Consider the following 16,865-nt stretch of genomic DNA (forward strand, 5'->3'; position numbering starts at 1 on the left):
CTTCCCCTGACCCACAATCACCCTTATTTCCCAAATGGGCTTGTTGGCAACTATCGTTGGGATGGGCCTCTATTGATTTGGGCCTATCGTTCAAATTGCTTGATGTCTCCACCAACTCTACTAAGTTAGCCAATGATTTTTGGATTAAATCACACGCATCAGAAACTTTTTGTTTTGCAGACATAACTGACCCATCTACAGGTAGGACCTGCTTACTCAATTCCTTTCTTGAGTAAGATAAAACCTTCTTTTTCTGCAAACCCTCCACACAGTCTGAACCTACCTTTTCCCGTCTTTCCTTCGTACCTGACGTTGACCCATCCCTTACCTCTCTGTACGTCTTCTCCGGCCGCCTCCAGATCACCCCTTCGTCCCCACCCTCTAGGTTATCTGAGTCAACGGAAAAAATGGTATTTTCGACAAAGGTTTCTGATGACGAAACACTGTCCGACGAGCTTTCGTGGTTAAGGGTGCATTTGCATACTGGACCTTCTCCCCCATAGGTCACCACCTCCACCACTATGTTAATATTAACCACAGCACCATTAATCTGAAACTTCTTCGACATCTCTGCCTTTGATGACTGTAGCAAGCGTACCCGCAACCGAGCATACTCCAAGCATTCCCACGCCAGTGTGGCTTCATCAACCTCCACCAAAGTTGCAACTTCCCCTACAATTTTTGAGAAGCACTCCTTGCTCCACAAAGGTAGAGGTAACCCATAACACTTAACCCACACTACTTTGTAACCTGCTACACATGAAGCTGACCACGGTTTTATGTCGTCGAAAAACCGCTGAAACCATTCATTATTTAGCTTGACAATGTCTTCCATACTTCCTGCAGCTTTAGGGGTCATGAGGACAAGATTATCCCCCAAATATCTTACCATAAACATGCTCATTCCTCCCTTAAAGCACTCTTCCTGTAGGAATTCGAAATTAAGCTCGGCTATCATGCGCCCAACCAAGCTATTTGTCATCCATGGCAGCGTAATTGCTTTGGTCGTTAGGCTCGGGCCTTCCCACTGGTCTTGTATACGTTTTCTAACTACATCTGCATATGACTAAGTAACCTTGTCATTCGTATGACCTTCCTTCCCTCTTTTCACCCTCCACACCTCCTTTCCCTTCCTCAGCCCATTATGATAGACATCTCCACCGCCACTTCCTAACCCTTTCCACTCCCTAGACTCATCATCTTTACGTTCATACCCATCTCTGTGATACCTAGGAAGGTTAACATACAACTTCCTATTACCAATGTAACAACTGTCTAGATCCCTCTCCAAGCTCGCCACATTTTCAATATTGAAAAATCTTACAAAACCAAACCTTCTACCCCACCGATTCAGACGCCTTGATATGAACACTTCTTTGACCCTTGCCCACCTCTGAAACAGCTTGAGCATCTCATATTCACCATGGCTATCTGGAAAGTTAGAAAAAAAGAACGTGGTGGACGAACTTGATGAAGAGTTTTGTTTACGTTCCACCGATCTCCCCCCAGATTTCTCCCCCATCCTACCTCTCCTACCACGGACCATTCTCTAGAAATTGGGAGTGTTGTTAGAACATAGAAATCAAAAAACCCTAAACCCTAAATCATATATATATATATATATGCATTGGGATACCCTAAAATATTTCTCTTAATTTTATTTATTTATTACTGATAAAAAAATAAGAAAAAGGCTGCAAAATAGATACTCTAGGGTTCCAAATACAACGGAACTCCAAGACTCCTCCCAATTGAAAATCAGAGCAGCCTAAAATTCCAAGGTACAATTCTCTACTGGTAACTGGTGTTGTATGGGTAAAAGAATCATCATAGAGATATATGGGAAAAAGGTGTTAGGAAAGTTAACTAATAAAGAAGTCACTGTTAGCTTTTTTCTATTTTGATTTTCTCTATCATATCCATCTCTTTTGAGTTTTCACATGTTGTAGAACAGTTTATTTATATTAATAGAAAGATGTTTAGAAATTCAAAAAATAAAATAAAATCTAAGATTATTTAACCTTGTTTTAATATAGTCCCAGCATGTTACCTCTTCAAATCTGTCACAGTGTTTGGATTAGTTTCAAGATAAGATAACATTATCTATTTTTTATGATGAAGACAAAACAATAGATAGTTGCTTCTTTTGTTTTAGGATATCACCTTCTTTATGGAGTAGAATTCATTTCTGTGTGTTATCTAAATGCACTATAATCCCGGTGTAGATAGTTTATATCAGATTTTAGGTTTAAATTTTATTGTATTCACTATACATATCTATATATATAGAAAAAGCTAGCAAGACACTTGTTCATTAGGTGAAAAAAAAATCTTAAAAGAAAAAGCTTGCAAGGCACTTGTTTTTCTTATTTCTTTACTATAAGTTGGTATCCTTTAAATTTGAACGATGAGCCTATTTTTAGCAATGCTGGTTTACCTGCATGGTAAGTTATAACAATCATTGTTTGAAGCATTGCTGTCAGAATTGCAATATATTCTACTCACAGAATTGCATGATCTTGCAAGTTCACATCTTTAATTTTTTCCCTGCCTAGCTTCTAACAAAAGGGATCCACTGTCTTCTGGTGACAATGGTATTAGTTCTTTATAATCGGATACTTTTTTAAAATAAAAATATATAACAGGTTAAAATTATGCTGAACATATTTGAACCAGAAAAATTGTTCAGAATTCTCTTTTAACTGCTTTCCAGGAATACCTAAAAAAAATCAATGAATTCACAAAGAGGAGAGATAAAACAGAGCAAGATATTTGTGAACAGAGAATATAAATTTTAATTTCACTGCTGCTTTTCAAATAAGAGTACAATCTCTCTAAATAGTCTTACAATAGACTTCTCAAATTCTACCTTCTCTATTATAAAACCTATACTATAATTTACATTTAAATCATAGTATAAATGACATTCAAAACTAGAATTAAAGATAATAATTATTGGCTATTCAAATGGTAAAATAAAACTGATGACGGCTGACGGCTTTGAGTTTAATGCTAACAAATTCTCCCTTAAACTCAAACCTTTAATATTTTTCATTCAGATTAGCTCACACTTCCAATTTTATATTTTTCCTTACCCCAACTGCCTCCAATATTATATTTTTCCAGTAGTCACCATACTATCCTTGATTAGAAGCAACTTCAATTTTCTTCATTGCACCAATCCGTGCAGAATTTTGAATTGAATTACTTTTAATTTTCCAAACAAAATTTTCTCCACTTTCACCCTTTGAATTAAAAGGATTTAAGAAAGACTTTGACTTCAATGAGCTTTGAAGATAATGATTATACCATATTTCCCTTTCAGATGATGTCTCAACACCATTCCATTTATGGTCTTCTCCTAAATCAAAACCACTATTTTCAAGTAAAACACATGAACCAAAAGGGGCTTTTAATTTGAATTGTAATTCATTCACCTTTTCTTTTTGTGCCAAAAGCAACAAATGGAGTTCTTGAACTTGATTGACTCTACTTTCCTTGTCTTTCTCCATATCAACATATTTTTCTTCCAATTTTGTAAACCTTTTTTCCAGGTTATCAAATTTTGTTTGAACACTCTCCAATAATTGTCCCATACTAAGAATATTATTCTTCAAGTCAGGTTCATAAATTTCTGTGACACTTTCTTTGGATTTAAAGGCCATGTGTTCCTCCTCCATTGGATTGAGAGCAAAACTTTTTCCTTTCATTTCAACTTTAAACAAATCTCTGTCATCAACATCTTTGATTAAGCAATGTTTATTTTCAAACATCACTTTATAGCCTTTTTCCAACAATTGACTAACACTCAAAAGATTTTGATCAATCTCTGGCACAAAAAGAACATCTGTAATGATTTTTATACCTTTATAGCTTGTGATAGCTATTGTGCCTTTTCCTTTTACTGCAAGGTGTTCACCATTTCCAATCATCACCCTTTTAATATCAGTAGTTCTCAATTCCTTGAAGAGTTCCTTGTCATGTGTCATGTGGTTGGTGCAACCATTGTCAATTAGCCAAGATGCACTTGAAATATTGCTGCAAAAACCAGTTTCAATGAAAAGTACATCCTCCTCCTCATTTTCAATTTGAGCATCTACATCGTGTTGCTCACTTTGGTTTCTACAAATGATTGCTTCATGCCCAAGTTGATTGCACTTGTTGCACTTAGCATCAGGTCTTCTCCAACACTTAAACGGTGGATGACCTAACTTGTTGCAATGCTTACAAGGAGGATAATTTCTACCTTTGTTTCTCCAGCCACCTTCATGTTTGACTAGTAAGGCTCCTTCTACTGCTCCATCTTGTCTCATGGCTCTCCTTTGTTCTTGTGCTTGTAAAGCATTTAAGAGCTCTGTAAGAGAAATCTTTGATAGGTCCTTTGTGTTCTCCAGGGTTGTTATGGTGGCTTCAAACCTCTCTGGAACTATTACAAGCAGTTTTTCTACAATTCTTGAATCTTTTAACATAGATCCAAGCAACCTCACTTTGTTGGCAATGCTTAGAAGTCTGTCTGAATACTCTTTTACGGATTTCGACTCCTTCATTTTCTGCAATTCAAACTCTCTGATTAGATTCAGGGTTTGTATTCCACGAATCCTCTCATCACCTTCATATTCTGTCTTGAGGTAATCCCAGATTTCTTTTGCTGACTTTAAGGACATTATCCTTGTGAATACCATAGGAGATACACCTGCAAATAAACATGCTTTTGCCTTTGATTTCTTCATCTTTTTTTCCTTCTGTGATTTTATTTGTGCCACCGTAGGGTTTTCTGGAAGGGACTGAATATCATACTCATCTTCTACAGCTTCCCATAAATCCAATGCTTCTAGGTAGGTCTACATACAAACAGCCCACATTTGATAATTGTCTCCATCAAAGACAGGTGGTGCCATTGCTGAAAAATTTGATCCTCCCTCCATTGGAGCACTCTACTAACCTCACAGATCCCTCAAGAAAATAGCTCTGATACCAATTGTTGGTGTTGAGGGAATAAAACAGAGCAAGATATTTGTGAACAGAGAATATAAATTAATTTTATTTCACTGCTGCTTTTCAAATAAGAGTACGATCTCTCTAAATAGTCTTACAATAGACTTCTCAAATTCTACCTTATCTATCATAAAACCTATACTATAATTTACATTTAAATCATAGTATAAATGACATTCAAAACTAGAATTAAAGATAATAATTATTGACTATTCAAATGCTAAAATAAAACTGATGAAGGCTGACAGCTTTGAGTTTAATGCTAGCAAGTTGATATTCTTTAAATTTGAATGATGAGCCTATTTTTAACAATGCTGGTTTGCATGGTAAGTTATAACAATCATTGTTTGAAACATTACTGTCAAAATTGCAATATATTCTAGTCACAGGATTGCATGATCTTGCAAGTTCACATCTTTAATTTTTTCCCTGCCTAGCTTCTAACAAAAGTGATCCACTGTCTTCTGGTGACAATGGTATTAGTTCTTTATAATCGGATACTTTTTGAAAATAAAAATATATAACAAGTTAAAATTATCCTAAACATATTTGAACCAGAAAAATTGTTCAGAATTCTCTTTTAACTGCTTTCCAGGAATATCTAAAAAAAAATCAATGAATTCACAAAGAGGAAGATCCAAGGGGCGATGGTTCAAGCAAGGGAATAAAAAAAGTTGACTCTCTATGGGGATCGATCAAGAACTTCTTGAGGTATATCCTAGTTGTGCTATATGCTAATGCTGATGGAACAATCATGAATATTTTTAGATGACTATTTAGATATTGGACTTTGTAATTTATCTTAAACAAAGTAAGAAAACTGCACTATCATCCTTCATGAATAACATAGATAAGACTCTTACCAATCTTTTTATGTACAGTGGAGAACAGTCCGATGAAAGGTGTGCTTCAATTAGCATGGATACATCAGCATTAATACGGAGATATGATGACCAAAATCCGTCTGTCCTTAATTCCTTTTTTGTTGTTTTCGTTATAACATGGACTTTTGCCTCGATAGGAAAGTCTAAGTACTCGATGCTTCAGAAAAGATTTGAGTCCTTTAATAGAACACAGTGAAACGAAATTAAAGGCATGCTTGGTTAGAAAAGTAGAAAATGGGTGGGGAGTGAAAGTGGAGTGGGGTGGACAGGTTTTAATTGTTCAGACCTTGATGTTTGGTGGAAAGATGTGTAAGTGAAAAGTGGGGAAAGAATCAGTTTAAGCTTATTTTCAAACCACAATAGACTAGAATTGAGAGTAGAGTAAGGATGAGTTCCACTACACTAAACACCCCAAACCATTGTTAGTAATTTTCTTCCAAAATTCTCTCCTATTTATTTTTAGCTCTAGTACACCCCTAAACATTCTGTTTGAGCCAAGATTGCTGATTTGAACTCACCTTTAGTAACCATGGCAGGGCAATCAAATTAAACTGTTTGCTCCCATTGTTTTAAGCAGTTGAAGTTGCATTGAAATTTTCCCTTCAAGTTGGCATGCAGGGTGAATCCTTAACGATAACAAATTTGCTAGAAAGTGGGGAAAAGAGTTAATAACTATGCAACTGCTTGGCATTGTTCTATATTGTCATTGGATTTGGTAATTTGTTAAGTTTTTAATCTAGTTTGTTTCCATTACTAACATTTTTTTATCAAAGCTGAAGATTTAATATGACGAAATTATAAAATTTATAGTTTGTATTAAAAAACTGCTTCATTAAATTGCGATAACAGGTGTTCTAATTCTCATTAGTGAAACATATTTATCATGATAATATGATTGATTCTGTTTTTAGCTTCATCGAAGTGTCAATTAAGTTTCAGGGAATTTTCATGCGAAGAACTCATCCTGATGGAAAACTAAATTTGTGTTTGGGTGCGGATTTGTAAAATTAATTTTGAATTAAATTTTGTAGAATTGATTTTGAAGTAAATTGTTATTGTATTTTTTTATTTCTAAATTTAGTAGTCAAAGGAGTTTAAAAAAATGCATCCAATGCATTATCTATTTATAGTCGTCATAATTCAAAATTAACATGAACTAAATAAATTTCACTTTCTAAAAATAAACATATGAAAATTTACGTAAAACCATGCAGTGTTATTCTAAATATTTATTTAAAATTATATTAACTGATATTTCAAAACAACTTTGACCATTGAATCTAAACATGCAGTAAATACAGCAAAATAAAGTTGTGGATGGGGTTCAATACTTCAATAAAGTTTAAAAAAAGATTTAACTTTGATGTAACCATTGTTTCTTTACAATCTGGCACATAAATGTTGGCATTGGGTCTGCAGATAATGATTTGGCCATGTCCCATTCTTACCTTTCATTGAAATAAAGCTGCATCTGAACCTCTCCACACACAACTGGTTAGTATTCTTGTACCCTCCCTGCATTCAACAATCTAGCATCAACAATTGGAACCACTCAGGACCCTTAAACATCCATCAATAAATGTCTTATAAATCAAGCTACACAAATGGAACCACTACCTCTAAAGACATCACAGCACATAGTACTTAGCTGGCAAAATAATGGTTTGAACAAATCCTGATGCAAAAGTTTTCCATCTCAACTGAGATTAGACAGTGCTAAAGCCCTTAACGTTATTTACTCACTCAAAAGCTATATAACTTTGTCACTTGCAATCATTAGAAACTTTCACATTTACCATATCTTTAGCATTAGTGGTAAGGGTGGGAAAAAATCCAAATTACACAATCCAATCCATATTGGATCCAAATCTATATTAGTTTTAATCCATTTAAATGGATTTATCTTAAATTCAAATCCATATTTTTGGATTTTAAATCCAATCCATTTAATTGGATATGGATTAGATACATTTTTGGATAATCCAAATTGCATTTTGGGTTGGGTTTTGACTTGGCCCGATCCAAGTTGAGCCAAGACAATTCAGGTCGATGTCGAGCAGAGCAAGCCCGAACCGATGTTGAATCATTCGGGCCTGGGTCGTTGTCGAGTGTCCGGACCGAAGTCGAGTCGTCCGGGCCGAGGCCGATTTCGAGCTGAGCGGGCCAAGGCCGATATTGCACCGAGCGGGCCCAGGTCAACATCGAGTCAAGCGGGCCCGGGCTGATGTTGAGTCGAGCGGGCTCGGGCCTGGGCCGATCTCAAGCGGCCTTGGGACGTTGTCACGGACCCATACTGATGTTGAGTCGAGCGGACCCGGGCCGATGTTGAATCGAGCAGACTCGGGCCAATGTCGATCCGAGCGGGCTCGGGCCGATGTCATTCCGAGCGGACACAGGCCGATGTTGAGTCGTACCGGCCCGGGCTGATATTGAGTCGTAAGGGTCGGGACCTATCTCAAGTCGTACGGGCCCGGGCCAATGTCGATTTGTACGGGCCCGGGCCGATGTTAAGTTGTACGGGCCTGGGTTGATGTGGAGTCGTACGGGCCCGGGTCGATGTCGAGTCGTACGGGCCTAGGTCGATGTTGAGTCGTACAGGCCTGGGCAGTCTCCGATCATACGGGCTCGAGTCGATGTCGAGTCGTACGGGCCCGGGTCGATGTTGAGTCGTACGAACCCGGGTCGATGTAGAGTCGAACGGACCTGGGCCGATCTCGAGTCATACAGGCCCGGGCCGATCTCGAGTCATACAGGCCCGGACCGATCTAGAGTCGTACGGGCCCGGGTCGATCTCGAGTCATACGGGCCCAGGATAATCTTAAGTCGTACGGGCCCGGGCCGATGTTAAGTCGTACGGGCTCGAGCCAATGTCGAGTTGTGCGAGCCCGGGGTAATGTTAAGTCGTACGGGCCCAGGCCAATGTTAAGTCGTACGGGCCCGGGTCGATGTCGAGTCGTGCGGGCCTGTGTCGATATCGATTCGTACGGGCCTGGGCAGATGTCGATTCGTACGGGCCTGAGTTGATACCAAGTCGTACGGGCCCAGGCCGATGTCGAATCGTACGGTGCCAGATTGATGTTGAGTTGTATGTGCCTGGACTGATGTCGAGTCGAACGGGCCCAAGGTGATGTCGAGTCGTACGGCTCGGGTCGATGTCGAGGCGTACGGGCCCGGGCTGATGTTAAGTCGTACGGGCCCGTACCGATGTTGAGTCATACGGGCCTGGGCTGATGTCGAGTTGTCTGGTCCCGAGCCTGATGTCTTACCATCTGGGCTCGGGTCGATGTCGAGCAAGAGGGCCCGGTCGATGTCGAATCGTCTAGGCTTGGGCCGATGTCGAGTCGTTCGGGCCCGGGATGATGTCGAGTTGTCCATGCCCGAGTCGATGTTGAGTCGTCCGAGCTCGGGTCGATTTTTGGTCGTCGGAGCCCGGACCGATGTCGATTCGTTCGAGACCAAGCCGATGTTGAATGGTTCGGGCCCGGGTCGATGTTGAACTGAGTTGGTCCGCGTCGATCCGCGTCCAAGTTGAGTCGGATTAGACCCAGTTCGAGCCAAGTTAGTTTGTGTCCATATCAAAATGTATTTAATGTATTTGACAAAGTGGATTTAATCTAATTAAGAAAGTGGATTTAATCCACTTTAAATGGATTTAAGAAAAATCCAAATAAATTTGATATAGTTAAAATGGATATGGATTTTAAATCCAATCCATTTATTTGGATTTAGATTGGATCTAGATCTAAAAATCCATTCCATAACCACCCTAATTAGTGGTGGTAGTTGTGTAAGCTACTTTCCCTTTTCTCCCTCTGTCATTTTGTTTCTCAGTTGTATTGTATATGAGCTAGCAAGTTGATCACACAATTTTTTGATTAAGATATGCCCCCACAACTTATTTGTGTATGGTCACTCCAATTCCCACTATAAGATCACGTTCAAAAATATTCTGCGCCATATTTTATCTATCATTAGGAAATTCAATGTAATCATATTTTGCAGTAGGGTTTCAACCGTTTCATCGAAGTTCTGGTTGAAATTAGAAATCGATTTAATGATTGAACCACCTCAAAACCTATAGTTTCTTTCTCTAAAAAAAATACCCGTAGTTGTCAATTCCTTTATGTCGTTGAAGTCAAGTTGTACGACTTAAAATTATACTTAATTTTAAGTATAATTTTCAGTACGCATTCATCTCCCTGTTAGCAAGAGGAAGTCAGCCCATTATACTGTAAATTGATTTCAGCAAGTATTTTACGTCTAGCAATGCCTACCACTTTAAATTTAAATATTTATTGGTGTCTTTTATTTTATAATTATATACATACAAATTTATTAACTTAAAACTATTTATTTCAGGCATCAAATTATGGAAGTGGTGTTCCATCACCTAATCAAGTAATAGGATCAAGTGTTGGAAGCAAAACTGATTAGGGAAATGTGTTTTAATTTTAAATTTGATTAGGGATTTGTGAACTTTTGAACAATTATGTGTTGTAATTTTAAACTTGATTAGGGATGTATGAACTTTTGAACAATTATGTGTTGTAATTTTAAACTTGATTAGGGATGTATGAACTTTTTATGTTTTTTAATTTTCAATTACATATAAACTTTTGAACATTATTATGTGTGCTTTAATTTTCAATGAAATGAATGGATGATTATAACTTTATACATTATTTTATTTTATTATGAAAAAGTGGTGGTTAAATTTTATAATTGTATAAAACAGATTATAAAAAAGATTATAAAAAAGTGGTGGTTAAATTTTATTTATTCAAAATTAAAATTACGTCAGTTAAAAACGCCACTACATATGTATATTATAGCGTCAGAATCTTATTCAATGAATGTAAATTGCGACAGTTATAACTGACACTACTTACATATAAAAACTGACACTACTTACACTATGTTTAAAGTGACGGGTGTTGCGCCGGGTAGTGTAAAACCGTCACATTAAACTTTGTGACAGCCAGTTCTATGGCGGTTTGGGAAACCGTAACAAGTGTATATTGTGGCGGTTATAAACGCCAGTTTATACAAAAATAACCGCCACAATATACATTTTTTTTTGTAGTGGATGTTGTTTGTCATTCCCAAAAAGGAACAAACTAGTATTAGTTAGAGGTGGCAAAAGGGTGTAGACTCTTCTCCCTTTAAAGGTCATGTGCTAATGATTATGTTGCAATGGTTTTTCATGAGGAATTGTCCTGGATGTCAATTTCCAGCTAACTTTTATACATTCATGTTGGTGCTTTGAGTGATAGATTTTATGCATTCAATTTGGTGTTTTGTTTTGTGGTTTGGGAGTACTATTAGTATATGTGTTTTCTGGGTTAGTAAGGTAAGATTGGTTAGTTAGGTTGAAAGAGTTTATTGTCCAAGTCTTTTGTATACAGTTAGATTATCGTGAAATGCTAAAATTTATTAGATAAAAAATTATTCACGAAGAACTAGGTGTAGAAGATTTATAGATGAATTACATGTTAGACCACTTATCTTAAAATACACTAAAAAAACTCAGGTATAAATTATCTATAAACGAACAATATGCTAGATTATCTATATTGAAATAAAAGAAGGAAAGGGAGTTTATTACTCCTAAGTAACCATCAAGTTTTGGACTTTTCTGTTCTGTTATGTTCGTAGTAGGTATGTATGTAGGGTGTTCTATGTAGTATCCGTCTGATATGCGGGGCAAGGGAGTGTTAAGAGATCTATCTTTTAACCGTGTTGTGTTTTTTGTCCGCCTAAGCTAAGAGTGTTTTTGTATACAGGTTGGGACACCCCTTAAGTGTCCTATTTTATTTCATTAATTCATTGCTGATAAAAAAAAATCTATATTGAAACATACACTAAATACCAAGTGTCGATAGTCTACTGACAAATTACTTATTAGACGGTCTACTTTGAAATACATGACTGACCGTTAACATATAAAACACAAACTAAATCCATACTAGTATCTATCCATTAACAAACACTGGATTATTTATCCATTATCATACACAATCTACCATAATTTTTTAAAGTAAAAGAAAAGATAATGATATACAATCACATTACAACTCCCAATACTATTATTTTAATATATTTTTCATGTTATTTAATTAAAAATTTATTTTTTATTATATATATTTATATCTAAACTCGTTACATATATTAAGAGTTTTGTATACAACTCTTAGGCTCTGTTTGTTTCAAGGGTTGTACTGTTCAAGAGGAAGGATGAGAATGAATTATACATGATTTGAATCAAGGGATGTGCAGGGAAGGGAGAGAGTGGATCTGCTTGGAGAGTGATTTCTCTCATCCTCTTCATATACAAAGATTTGAAGGAAAAGCCACCTAGGACGGTGGTGTTTTCCCTTTTTGACATTCCTTTTTGTTTTTTCATTTATGCAATAATATATATAATAACACCTTTTATTTTTATTATTTTTCCATAACAATTATCATATTATGATATTTCATACTTTATTCTATATATTTTCTTTTCTTTATAAATAAATTTGTTGTACAATTTACTCCATATATAATATTTTTTTATTATAAAATATCTTCTAAACTATCTACATGGTTGTATCTACATACAATCTAAATCAATGAATATAAAAAACTTTCAAAATGTATAAATAAATATAACAATAAATTTGTATATGCTTAAATAATATTATTTTTATGATTATTTTCATATTTCAATAATATTAATTAGTAACTCGTATTTTTTTCAAAAATAATTATTTAGCGGTATCGAAATAACTTATTCAATTGTAAAAAAATAATTTAAAATATTTCAATTAACTGATCAAATCTACATAAAAACACATCATATTTTATTAATTAAATATTTTTAAATACAAAAATAAATTTGTAAAGTTACATTTTACTCTTATTAAAAAAATTAAAAAAACCTCAACCATTTCATCACTCCAAACAACCTCACTTCCTTCACACTTTCTTCTCATATTCTTACACATTCACTCTCTCAAATCCTCACACATGAACAACACAATTCAAACAAACTACTCAATTCAAACAAACACTTAATTTGTAAAAGCAATCATCATTTCCCTAAAGAAAAATGATATTAGAGGGGACGCATAATCTCTTCAACCTGCAATTGTATTTGCAATTTTAGACAGTGCAACGTAGGACGAACCTCCCTCCGACAAAGCTTTCATTCCACTTTGTTGTACCTCTTTCATTCTCTCTCTCACGCGATTGCTCTTCACACTTTCCTTCACCATTTCTGCTATCTCCTCCCTACGCACCACCTTCTTGATCGGCAACACCCTGTGCCGAACCGCCACGCCCAGCTCCTCCGCCAACAACGCCGCATTCATCCTTTGCTCCGCATATAAAGGCCACGCAATCAACGGAACACCGTTTGTTACACTTTCCAGCGTGGAACCCCATCCACAATGTGTAAGAAAACCTCCAATAGCACGATGCCCTAGTATAGTCACTTGTTGGGCCCATTCAGGAACCAGCAGTCCCACTTCGTTAGTCCTTGAAACAAATCCTTCCGGCAAATACTTCGCCACCTCATCAATTCCGCTACTCCCAGTGGTGAAAAACGCCGCATCCGCATTTTTTTCTATGGGCGCGCGTACCACCCAAAGAAATCTCTGTTCACTCAGTTCCAACCCCCAAGCTAGCTCCCTCATTTGCTCAGACGACAGCGTTCCTCCGCTGCCAAACGACACGTAAACCACAGACTGACTCGGTTGTTCGTCGAGCCACTTCACCAGCGACTCACTTGAAGAATTGGTTTCTAACTCGGGCTGTCTCACGAGAGGTCCCACAGCATACACTGGAATCTTCATATTTAGGGCTTCACTTAACAAACCTCCCTCCCTTAGCGCTTCAAGTTCTTCACGTTGAAGCTCCTCCCATGTGTTCACCAAAACACCGTCGCTTTGCAGGAACCCGTTTCCTATTGCAAGATACTCTTTATACTGTCTGTCGTTCCGGTCCAGCATGGGTTCGATCACGTCCTCCGGTTGAACCGGTTTGCAGCCGGGAATTTTGAGCGGTTCCTTTTGGTCCACGTATTGTCCTTCTACTAGTTCATCCAGCACCGGGGAATAGATGACCAACGCGAGCATCCAAGCGTGTGAAGCAACGAAGACGTAGCTGATAATGTTGAGTTCTCTTGCTATGGGTATGGCCTCCGTGCTGAAAATATCAACGATGAGTGCGGAAGGGCGAGGGGTAATTTCGGAAAGAATTGACCGGATGGCAATTTTGGCTTCGCGCATTACGACGCAGAGGCGAGTGAAGACGGTATCGTTTTGGGCAACGAGGGCAGTGATGTCTGGTGAAGGAATATCGATGAAGTGGAAGAGGGAGGATGTAAGGGCTGAGTTGAGGATCTGAGTTTCGGCGCGTGAAGTTTGGGATGTGACGGCGAGGATTGTGACTTTGAAGTTGTGGTGAAGGACGAAGCGCTTGGCCAGCTCAATGACTGGAATGAGATGGCCCAGACCTGGACATGAAACAAGAACCACGTGCGTGGGTTTTCGTGTCTCCATGAACCAACCCTGAGAACGTCGCCCCAGATATTACTTCCTACCTGAGACGTGCTGAACTAAAGTTATACATATAGATAGATATATAGATGAATCATTAGAGTATTGTTTTTGAATTGACTAGTTGTTTTCTTATTTTTGTCTTTAATTAAAAAAGAATATTTTAAATATTAAAAATTAATTTTTCACATCCATACTTACACATCAATAAATAAAAATATTTTAATTATTTATAATTTTTTTAATTTTAAAATTTATTTTAATATTTTACATTTTGATTATATTTTTATTAAAGATTTTTTTATTTTTTTAATTACAAATATTAATATTTTGTAATAGGTGTAAAATGGATGAGGTGTAAACTACTCAATATTTACTATTTCCACTTTTATAAGAAAACTTTTAAGTTGTGTGGAGGAGAAAGTTTTTGCAAGTTCTCATGATGAGGAGATAAAGGGATTTGGATTTAGACTACATAATTTGAATCATGTCACGTGAATGAATTTGAATCATATGACGTGACCAAAGTCTTGCACAAGTTGGCTCTTCTGTTTATGGATTACAGACTTGTGATGATAAGACCAAGGGACATTCATTTTCAAAAGAATTTTCGACATATTAATAAGAATTTAGAAAAATGTGATAGTATTTAAGTGACTCAATAAAATTGAGTAATTATTGAGTAAGTACTATGAAGAATAAAGTTATTTTTATAGGTTTTTGGGTTTTTTTAAAATATTTTATGAGGTGATTACTAAATATTGGGTTTATTAATCTGTTATCAAATATTAGATATCAATTTTTAAATGAATCCAACACTAGTACAAATTACTTCATTAACAACACCTTTTAAAGATGGTTTGGAAACAACTATCGTAATAAGTGAGGTGGTGGCAGTTCTGTAATTTTTTTGACTTTTTTTGCCTTTTTAATGACGGTTCCTGCCTAAACCGTCGTTAAAAGTGAGACCGTGAGGATACAACAACGATTCTCACCAGAATCATCGTTAAAGTTAGAGAATCCACGACGGTTACCTACAACCATCGTTAAAGGTGGGACATTTTTTTATTTATTTTCAGCACAGCACAACACTTGCCTCCATTTCATTTTCACACAATCGCTCTTCTTTGTCAAAGGTTCATCTTCATTCTCACACCGTTCACCGTCGCGCCTTGCCACCAGCCACCGCGTTTGCCCCACCTGCGCCACCACCATCGCGACCTCGCTCCGCGCCATCGTGTCGCACGTCCTGCATGTTCTGCGTCCCACCACGGCGCACGTTCTGTGTGCCACTGCACCGCACGCCTTGCACGCTCCGCATGCCCTGCACGCCACCGCATTGCACGCCCCACGCGCCACCGTGCCTCACGCTTCCGCACCACGATCGCGCGCCCCACACCATCGATGTCGCGCTCCTTTCCCATCGTGCCAGCGCTGCCTTCTTGCTACCCCGTTCGTTGACAAACTTCCCGCTCGTACGCGCGAGGTTTTTTTCAGTTTCGTTTAACTTTTGAGGTTAGTATATTTTTATTTATTATTTAATTATATATTAAATATTATTAACTATATTTTGAAAGTGTTTGTTTTGAGTAAGATATTGATTTTATATATTGAACGCACTAAGTTTGAGTCTGATGGTGTCCGACCTTCGGCAATCTGAATTTAGTTTTTAATCATTAGATATTGTTTCTATATATTAAACAAACTGATTCTGAGTCCGAAGGTGTCCAATCTTCGGCAATTTTGATTTAGTTTTTAATGATTATATATTGTTTTGACATATTGAACGCACTGGTACTGAGTCTGGAGGTGTCCGACCTTCGACAATTTTGATTTATGTTTTAATGATTACATATTGAACTCATTTGTTATGAGTCTGCACTGGTTCTTAGTTTAGCAGTTCCATGGATCGGAGTTGGATTAATACACCACGGATAAGTGATACGTACGAAAAAGGTGTGGAAGAATTCATATAGTTCGCAGAACATAATGTCGTTAATTGTAATAATGGAGTAAGAATAAGGTGTCCTTGTGTCAATTGTTTAAATGGAAGGATATTTAGTGTTTCTGAAATTAGAGAACATCTTTTGTGTGATGGATTTTTGAAAAGTTATTGTACCGTCCCGTATCAGGGCGTTGACTAAGTCAAAGTCAACGACCAGAAAGTCAAAGTCAACTTAAGGTGTCGCCCAGGTGTAGAGACGCCAGGAGGAAGCGTCGCCAAGATAGGACCAGGCGTCGCCAAGGCAAGGCGTCGCCAAGGCAAGGCGTCGCCAAGGCAAGGCGTCGCCAAGGCAAGGCGTCGCTAAGATAGGACCAGGCGTCGCCAAGGCAAGGCGTCGCCTGGGTGAAGGCGTCGCCTAGCCAGGGCGTGGCCAGATCAAACAGTGTAAAGGTAAGGCAATCACAGTATGGTTCCCCGATACCCATGGGTAGGAAATACCAT

At 37.5% G+C, this 16,865-nt stretch overlaps 1 protein-coding gene and 1 pseudogene across 1 annotated transcript; both read right to left on the minus strand.

The window, feature by feature from the left end:
• Window positions 1–3,137: 3,137 nt before the first annotated feature.
• LOC150029039 (uncharacterized) lies at window positions 3,138–4,925 on the minus strand (annotated as a pseudogene).
• An 8,064-nt stretch (window positions 4,926–12,989) lies between these two features.
• On the minus strand, window positions 12,990–14,496 carry LOC137810842 (anthocyanidin 3-O-glucosyltransferase 5). The gene has a single exon (XM_068612307.2). It carries the CDS (start codon window positions 14,420–14,422, stop codon window positions 12,998–13,000), a length of 1,425 nt encoding a protein of 474 aa, XP_068468408.1. The 5' UTR covers window positions 14,423–14,496; the 3' UTR covers window positions 12,990–12,997.
• Window positions 14,497–16,865: the final 2,369 nt, after the last annotated feature.

Source organism: Phaseolus vulgaris, chromosome 2 (assembly GCF_051622355.1).
Source record: "Phaseolus vulgaris cultivar YP4 chromosome 2, ASM5162235v1, whole genome shotgun sequence".
NCBI classification, from domain to species: Eukaryota; Viridiplantae; Streptophyta; class Magnoliopsida; order Fabales; family Fabaceae; genus Phaseolus; species Phaseolus vulgaris.

What these genes read in the sequence shown, in the direction of transcription:
- LOC137810842 (XM_068612307.2), bottom strand. Translation starts at nt 14,422, where the DNA reads ATGGAGACACGAAAACCCACGCACGTGGTTCTTGTTTCATGTCCAGGT.